The sequence below is a fragment of the Salvia miltiorrhiza genome, chromosome 8 (genome assembly GCF_028751815.1).
Source record: "Salvia miltiorrhiza cultivar Shanhuang (shh) chromosome 8, IMPLAD_Smil_shh, whole genome shotgun sequence".
Lineage (NCBI taxonomy): Eukaryota > Viridiplantae > Streptophyta > Magnoliopsida > Lamiales > Lamiaceae > Salvia > Salvia miltiorrhiza.
In genome coordinates this window covers 29643235-29651844 of record NC_080394.1, presented here as the reverse complement: position 1 = coordinate 29651844, position 8610 = coordinate 29643235, and the positions used below count along the sequence as shown (strand labels likewise).

The 8610-nt window shown below is 33.9% G+C and overlaps 2 protein-coding genes and 1 non-coding gene across 3 annotated transcripts; 2 read left to right on the top strand and 1 right to left on the bottom strand.

The window, feature by feature from the left end:
- Positions 1–1150: 1150 nt before the first annotated feature.
- Positions 1151–1223, top strand: TRNAK-CUU (transfer RNA lysine (anticodon CUU)). The gene has a single exon. It is a non-coding gene; the product is annotated as a tRNA-Lys (tRNA).
- A 1402-nt stretch (positions 1224–2625) lies between these two features.
- LOC130997562 (metallothionein-like protein type 2) lies at positions 2626–3497 on the top strand. The gene is made up of 3 exons (XM_057922926.1): positions 2626–2878; positions 2972–3055; positions 3134–3497. Exons 1-3 carry the CDS (start codon positions 2814–2816, stop codon positions 3225–3227), a joined length of 243 nt encoding a protein of 80 aa, XP_057778909.1. The 5' UTR covers positions 2626–2813; the 3' UTR covers positions 3228–3497.
- A 209-nt stretch (positions 3498–3706) lies between these two features.
- LOC130997561 (kinesin-like protein KIN-10C) lies at positions 3707–7442 on the bottom strand. The gene is made up of 12 exons (XM_057922925.1): positions 7114–7442; positions 6853–7021; positions 6105–6498; positions 5815–6020; positions 5458–5730; positions 5017–5104; positions 4632–4897; positions 4506–4552; positions 4389–4410; positions 4246–4308; positions 4132–4170; positions 3707–4053 (listed from the first exon to the last, which is right to left on the bottom strand). Exons 1-12 carry the CDS (start codon positions 7338–7340, stop codon positions 3991–3993), a joined length of 1857 nt encoding a protein of 618 aa, XP_057778908.1. The 5' UTR covers positions 7341–7442; the 3' UTR covers positions 3707–3990.
- Positions 7443–8610: the final 1168 nt, after the last annotated feature.

The following is an 8610-nucleotide window of genomic DNA, read 5'->3' as shown; positions in this document are numbered from 1 at the left end:
TTGGTCTTGCATGCGGCCGGTCGCATATGATGCGACCGATTATTTTTAATAAGCATAAGATACATATTTGTTGGCACAAATGTATACTTATGTAGTAGTACAAGTTCTCATGAATAAAAGTAACATTTATTATGAATAAATGCAATATTTTATAAATATTACATTTCATTGTAACAATAATTACTTTTTATTGCGACAATGATTACTTGACCAAATAATTAAGAATATAAGTATTAATGAGTGAAAATAACTAAAAATAAAAGTTATTATGAATAAAAATAAACATTATTGTGAAGAAATGTAAACTTTCAAATATGCGACCGGTCGCACCCAAGAATTTGCCAAAAAGTAAGGGCCGTAGAAATAAGCTTCCGCCCATTCTCCTTTGGCTCTAATTAAGGAATACTTTGGAAACAATGCAAAGTATAGATGGCAACAGACAAAAACAAGAGTTTTAGATTGGGCCAAAGTAAAAAAAAATGTTTTGATAGGTATAATTATCTCAAAAATCCATAAAAATATTATAAGAGTAAAATAAAAGTTCTTTTTTAATAATTTATATCAATAGAAAAGCTGAATAACTCGAGCTGCTCATATTTTATTTTAGATGTCAAGGACTCAAGGTGGCCGGATGGAATTAGGTTTCCATGTAAAATCTAAATAATGGTAACATAACTGGGCCGACCCCATTAATAAATCAATTTCAGCACCAGACAAGGGTTTAGAATAATGGGCCGATCCATTTAATAAGTCTAGTGTCCAAATCCCCCCCCCCCCCCCCCCCCCCCAATTATTAAAGAATATGAGCAGTCAAATAAATTATTCCAAAATGTATTTTCTCAACTACATCTTTTCAAATAAATTTTCAAGGAGTTTAAAACATGATCATCCCAAACATAAAAAGAATACTAACTTTAAAGAGGGGAAAATTTTGTTATTTAGTAGATGGTGTGGAAAAACCGATGGCCTTTTCACTTTTGAGTTGTGAAGGTGGGAGTGGGCTTTTTTAGTTTGTGGATTTAAAAATTAGAACCCAATGTTCTTTGAAAAGATACAGATTGAGATTAAGATGTCCAATAGCAACACAAATCTTTGATTGCTGCTTTACGTATTATTATAATTAATTAATTATTGAAGTTGTAGACATGTAGCCCGTCTAGCTCAGTTGGTAGAGCGCAAGGCTCTTAACCTTGTGGTCGTGGGTTCGAGCCCCACGGTGGGCGCTTTTTTATTTTAGTTTTTTTATCCCATTTTTTTTATTATTATTATAATTAATAAAAAAAAATGTATTGATTGCTTAAAGGTGGAATTTTGTAATGGGCGCTTTACTTATTCCAATTTTTTATCCCATTTTTTATTATAATTAATAAAAAAATGTACTGGTTGCTTAAAGGTGGAATTTTGTAATATTTTTAATAAAATAATTCATGTGTTGGGGTCAATACCGAAAAGTGATTCCCAACCACAACAAGGGGCTGAATTTGAATTGTACCCCACTCTTTACTCTTTAAAGACTCATCACTCATAAAAGTATTCTCCATTACCCTACCTTTTTCTGTTGTTTGGTGTTTCAGATTTTGTAACGCAAAGATCATAAAAGTGTTGGATTTTTTGAAAGTGAATATTGATATCGAGAATCAATGTTTATTAAATTTAGTATTTGTTTAATTCTGATCAATGTATAAACAAGACTAAAATGTTGGAAAAGACATGGGTAGAGATAACTCAGATAAGTATGTGCGAGCTTAATATCAGTAATATCAATTTTCATTGACAGATCATAAAATAAAGATAATAACAAATGACACATCCACGTCAAATTTCACATAGATGTCAAATTGTATTGCTTTATCATCTATGGTTATCTATAAACAACAAATCACTTTCATATCTTCATGCACACAAGTTTCACTTTCATATTGACTGGCATAAATTGTGAGGTATCATAATTTAGTGTTACAGCTTAAGGTGGCTTGTTGGTGCTTTCTAGACACGAGTTAGAATTTTACTAGCATTTTTTATATTGAATTGCTATATTCTTAAAAAAAATTACAATTTAATTCAATTTAAAACAACATGAATAAATCCATGTTTGGTTGGATGTTTTTAAAGGTTGAAAATAGATTCAATTAGTTGAATCCATTACTTATTGTTTGGTTTGGATAATGAGCCAATCATTACGGCATTACCCTTACTTGAGGCTAACTCAATCACTCAATTTATTACCTCTCAAAATAGAGGGGAAACAAAAGAAATAGAATTTGTTACTAATCATTCACTTTTATTGTTAAACCAAACACTCAATATAAGTAATAATTATTATTGCCAATCAATTCTTTTATTTGATTTCATTCCCTTTCTATTCTTATACTCTAATAAAACGATCACTAATTATATTTGGACAAATATAACAAAAGTATTCAATTTGAAGTAATAAACTTGTATAAAACGATCACTAATTATATTTGGACAAATATAACAAAAGTATTCAATTTGAAGTAATAAACTTGTAAGAAGTGGATTAGACAAAGTTTAGATGACAATCAATTCTGGAAATTTCCACAGAATAATCAACAGGCTAAATATCTCCGTGGGGCCCAGACGCTAATGGCCGGTACAGATGAAAACAATAGACCGATCGGATGTTGCCACGTGTAAGGATGATGTCCACACTCCCTCCTCCTCGCTCCATTATAAAACGAGGACACAAACAATTGCTTCACTCATCAAAGCGCAAAGTCTTGAGAAGTTTGAATCTTCTGATCACTGCAATTTATTTCCCCTATTTTCCGAGAAAAGAAAATTAGAAGAAGATGTCTTGCTGCTCTGGAAACTGTGGTTGCGGATCCAGCTGCAAGTGCGGCAATGGCTGCACAGGGTAATTAATCATCTCAATTCTCAATATATATTTCTCCAATTAAAAAAAAATGTTTTGTTTATTGATCAATTTTGGATGGAATGATGTGTGCAGTTGCGGCATGTACCCGGACTTGAGCTACTCAGAGGCTTCCGGCGCCGCCGAAACCCTCGTGCTCGGCGTTGCTCCTCAGAAGACGTACGCGTGGTTTTGTAAATTGAATGATTTTTCTGTTTGATTTGATAGAGTTTTCTAAAAAAGTGAATAATTGCGCAGATACTTTGAGGGATCGGAGATGGGTATGGGCGAGGACGAGAACGGGTGCAAGTGCGGAGCTAACTGCACCTGCGATCCGTGCAACTGCAAGTGAAATGGAGGTGCGAAGCGAAGCAGAGATGAAGAAGAATACTACTACTAGTATTTACCAAGTTTGTTCCGAGTGTGTATTTACCAGAAGGCCCTCAGAGCCTTTTGTAATAAGTTTGTGCGTTCCGTGATGGAGTGTGGTTGTTTACATCTTTTAGTATTAGTATCAATCTCTGCTGCCTTGCTTTGATCAATGATCATCTTCTTGTAACTTGTAAACTCAAAGTCTTGTGACCTACACGACTCACTATATAAAATTTATCTTTAACTAAAACAATACCTCAACTTTTATGTTACGAGTTTTAGAGCATACCTCAACTTTTAAATCCGAAAATTTATTTGTAGAATACCTCAATTTTGTGATAACTAACTTTCTTATACAAAATCTATTACTATCATTTAATCTTAAACATGATTTACTGCTAGTTTAGTATCATTGATTTATTTGTACTTGTATCTTGCCTAAAATCTTGAAAGAATTACTTGGTCGTTACAACCCAAAAGTGATGCATTCAAGTGCCACAATAAAAATAAATTACAAAGAGAAGAAAAGTAGGGATGGAAAAACTTAGAAAGTTAAAGCCACAAACATGCAACATGTTAATCTATTAACATCTACTACATGTTATTCTAGTAACATGCATCTAAATTCCTAATTGATACATAGACAAATGCATCTAAACACTCAAATTCTATAACACACAAAGCACCTAGCAGGGGGAAGGGCAAATGTTGCCTTTGCAGCTTTGGATCGAGTAAACTGACAACTAGGCGTTGTGTATGAGATTCTCAAGTAGTCCTCTTGCAGCCCTTCCAAACATGTTATGCACCTATATAATATATTTATTCAATATTTCTAATTCAATTCAACACAACAGTTCTTGTGGAAACATATGTTTATGTCATACCTGCTTTGAGGAAAGGCCTATCTTCTCGAGGTCGCCTAGCTGCATAAGGTCGAATGAGAGAGTTAGAGGCGACTTTTAAACTTAAGTCATATGTAGAGTACAAATTTTTCTTACAGATTTTAAAGGGCTTGTTTCCCTCAGCTCAATGATGTAATCAGCCATCTTTTGCCCAATACCCTAAAACAATAAACAACTAATCATCATTCACAAAGTTAGGAATTCTATTATAATCCATGGCGATCCGAGAGTAATACTACCTTTAGCTCCATTAGCTCCTCTCTGACATAATAATAGACATGAAAATAGTTCAATACAAATTGAAGAATAAGATGAATGCATATTCCATGTATAATAACAATAAAAGGTGTTGTTACCTGCTAGCTGCATTTAAGAATTCTATGTAATCCTGGAGAAGAGATGCCTGTCCCAAAAATCCATTTATATTTATCAGCACAGGAACAGAGTCACGTAAGTTATAAAGGCAAAAAGTGGGGGAATACCTTTAAGCTGGAGCTCCGAGCAGTAATTTTATCAAGTGGGGTGCCATACTCATCGATGCTATTTTCTCCATCACATGTTACTGCACGTAATTTAGGAGTCTTTGGATCCGAAGAAACAAAATTCGAGCTCTCAATGTTGGAGTGAATTGGTGAGAGGACCTCCCGATGGGGCTTCTGAAGTGCTCCGATTTTCTCATTTGCCGGTGACAGGCTAATGGCATTGACACATTTGTTTGCTGTTGTTTCCCTCCCAGATCGTAAATCATCTGAAATAAAGAAGTATCATACTAACGTGCTTGAAATGCAATATATATTTTTATATTACAGTGGCTTAACGTTTTAGAGATGAAAGCTTTGATGATTCAAATGCATTGAGATAGTGTACCAGCAGGATTTGATTTCGATGCATCTACAGAAACTACTGGTACAGGAAGCTTTTCTTGGTTAGTTTCTGCAGCAGCAAGGTTTTGAACCTGTGCAGTAAAACCACATTATTAGAATGTATGTGTAGTTTGAAGTTTTGGTTGGTATAAATCATATATCTGTTTTTAGATTACTTATGTATATAAAGTACTATCAAGAGTATAACTTTTGTTAAAACATTGTGTGTATATTAGAAAACGCTAGATATAAAATAACATTTTGTAGTTATTAGAAAGATAAAAAATGAAAGATAAATGAAAAACTTAGAAAGTAAAAGAGAAATGTATGAATAGGTGAGGGAATAATCTACAATAAAGTAGAGCAAAAAATAAATTAAACACACTAGCTTTTCTAATGAAACACATTTCCTAAAGCACAAACATATCTTCATGTTAACACTAACCTCCCTTTTATAATCACTGTGAACTCCACCATTAAATAGATTCCTTATAGGTTTCACTGAACAAGGACTTCTAGCGTGAAACGGAGAACTGTATATCCTCTGACCACCTTTCGTTTTGCCTTTCGATGCTAGCCATGCCTGGAGCTTTGCCTCCATGTCAACTTTCATGCTTGAATTGGCCTTTTTGTGAGTAGGACATACAAAATTGGAAACTTGGCGAGACCTTGCGGCCAAGCTAACTGTATGAACACATTCTTGGTACTCTCCTGGATTCTGCAACCCAAGAAGTATGAGTTAATACAAGGTTCTTGTTACTTCAAAACTTAAAAAACACACTGAAAAGATTAGTTAATATACCAGACAAGCCACCATAAGGGCACGGCTTGTTCCTCCAAGAGAATCCTGCAATATGCGTGTCAATTTGCTATCTCTATATGGCACTCTTGGTTTGCTGTTATTGAGTGCATAAATCACATTAGACAGTGCAAAAAGTGACTGGTTGATCTTAGTGCTCTCTTGAAGTCGAATTCCTTCATTGCAAACTCTCCTGTTGTCTTCATTACCTATGTTTCAATCATAGACAATCAAATGTTAAAATAACCTTCTTGAGATTTACAATAGAAACAGTAGCTCAGATTATTCAAAACCTGCTAAATCAATGAGGTTAAGTTTTCCAGTGACATTATTTCTCATTGATTCATGGGAAGGGGTGGATACAGTAATCACTAGCACGCCATGGCTACGGCTTGATACATCATTGTGACCCGTGCATGCAACTTTTCGTCTTTGGAGTGCAGAGTCGAAAATCTCATGAAACTTGTCGATTGAGTTCACTTCAATTTGAGCCAGTCCCTTCAGATGCATCAGTCCATCCTTGTCATCCAAGATCATGATCTCCTTTTCTTTAGGATCTAATAGATCATAACATCTGTCCAAGTATATCTCATAGTACGATACTGCAATGCTACTTCCCATACACTTGCTCTCAGACAATATGCTCGCAACTGCAAGATGCATTATACCAGGCAGCACCTCGCTCCCCTGCGATTTTCATTTTACCAAATGCAGGTTTAAGATCTTAACATTCTACTAGCAAATTTAGCAGTAACAAATATTGGATTCCCCTGCCTCAACTTTCGACACAAGTGCAACGCAGAATCCTATCTAGTCTAGTTATGTGGGAACACCATAATTACAATGCTAAGCCATTAAACTGTATTGTGGGATCAAATTCTACACAAAATACTAGCATGTCAGTCTCTGCTTCTGATGAAATATATACAAAGTCAAACAAGTAATTTGTGTTCAATATGCAATTATAAATTTATTTATTATTATATTTCACATTCTTTAAGTCCTAGTTTCGCCCCGATAAGGTAGTTTAAGGCATAAAACCTGCATCGTATACGTCTTCCCGCTACCGGTGGCACCGTAAGCAAAGACGGTGGCGTTATAGCCCTGAAATAATGCTGGAATCAAAGGCTTCACTTCCCTCTCGAAAATCTGGCTCAAATTGTTGTCGTCCTGCCCGAAAAAGCCGTCCAAACTGTAGCACTCATTTCGACTACACACACAAAAGGAGACAAGGGAAGATATCAAATTTCTCATCCAAACAACAAAATTGAGAATTTTCAAACTCATGAACTAAAAAAAAACCTGGTTTCTTGATCTTTGAGAAGAACAGAGACTTCATTTGAGGAAGAGGTGTGGAGAGAGACGCAGGAGATGGGGTGTTCATTTCTCGAAGAAACTTCATGAGAGAGAAAGGGCCGGAGTCGTACGATCACTCTGACCTGGGCAATTGAGGTGGGATTGTGACGATCCTTGGCTGGGGTTTGTAGTTGAGTTGGTGTGACGCATCGATTTTGTGGTTGAGTAGCCATAACAATTTCAGATTTTTGCACAACAGAGAGGAGTTGAAAGTATTTGTAGACCGTTAGAGATGGTGGGATTCGAAGTAGGTACTTTTGAATGTGCGGTTTGAAACTTTAAATTTAAATCTGGGCCTTCGTTTCTATGTATACCCCGCAAAGGTAAGACTATGTTTATCAGCAATAATCCAATCATGTAATCATTCAATAATCTTTAATATTTAATTAACTTTTTTTTATATATATATTATTAATATTTATCCCAATCCAACCACCTCTATTTTAGTTGATTTATCAATGAACATCTCAACCACCCAACTGAAATATTATAGGAGTATATAATTATTTATTATTATTTTTAATCGTAATAGTTTTAATAATACTCCCTCCGTCCACCAATTAAAGGCCTATATGAAAAAATATGGGTTTTAAGAAAAAGTGTATTTTTATTAGTTGAGTGGAGAAATGGTCCCACTTTTTAAGAAAAAATGTATTTTTATTAGTTGAGTGGAGAAAGGGTCCCACTTTTTTGTAAAGAATCTTTGACTTTTTTGATTAAATAATGAATAAAAACTTACCAAAAATAGGTAGGCCTTGTTTTTGTGGACGGACCAAAAAGGCAAGTAGGCCTTGAATTGGTGGACGGATGGAGTATTAAATATAAATTAAAATATTATAAAAATAATTAAAATGAAAAAAATAAAAAATTAATAAAAATTTAAATTACAACAAACTAAAAATATAAATTACAATCCAAACTCGAAATTGGAAAAAAAAATACATACTAAGCTTTTAATTATGATCGTCAAACTTTTGCCATATATGTTGTCATGTAATAATCAAACTCTAAGATTCATTGGAGCTTGGAATATCAGCAAGATTTGGATAATAGACTTGGGATGGATTGATTGAGAGTTGAAGAAAGAATTATTGTCTCGATCCATTGTAAAATTGAGAAAGAAATACTAGATGTTATATGTAAAGAGGGGAAAAAGAAGAATTTGAAGGTTTGTTGAAATATAATAAGAGTGGTCTCTATTTATAGATAATGAAAAAATATAAATTTTGATATTTTTAATTTTTTTTAATATTTTATATAAAAAATATAATAATTTTATCTATTTATTTAAATAAAATATTTCAAACCAATAAAATAGTGACAAGTGTCATCTTCCTATTTGTGCATTCTTGGAGGAGAGAGAGAGGCCATGCAGTCTCGATTTAGAGGTGGTCGAACATCTAAACATCAAACCATTTCAATTTTTTTTTTTTTAATTTCTAG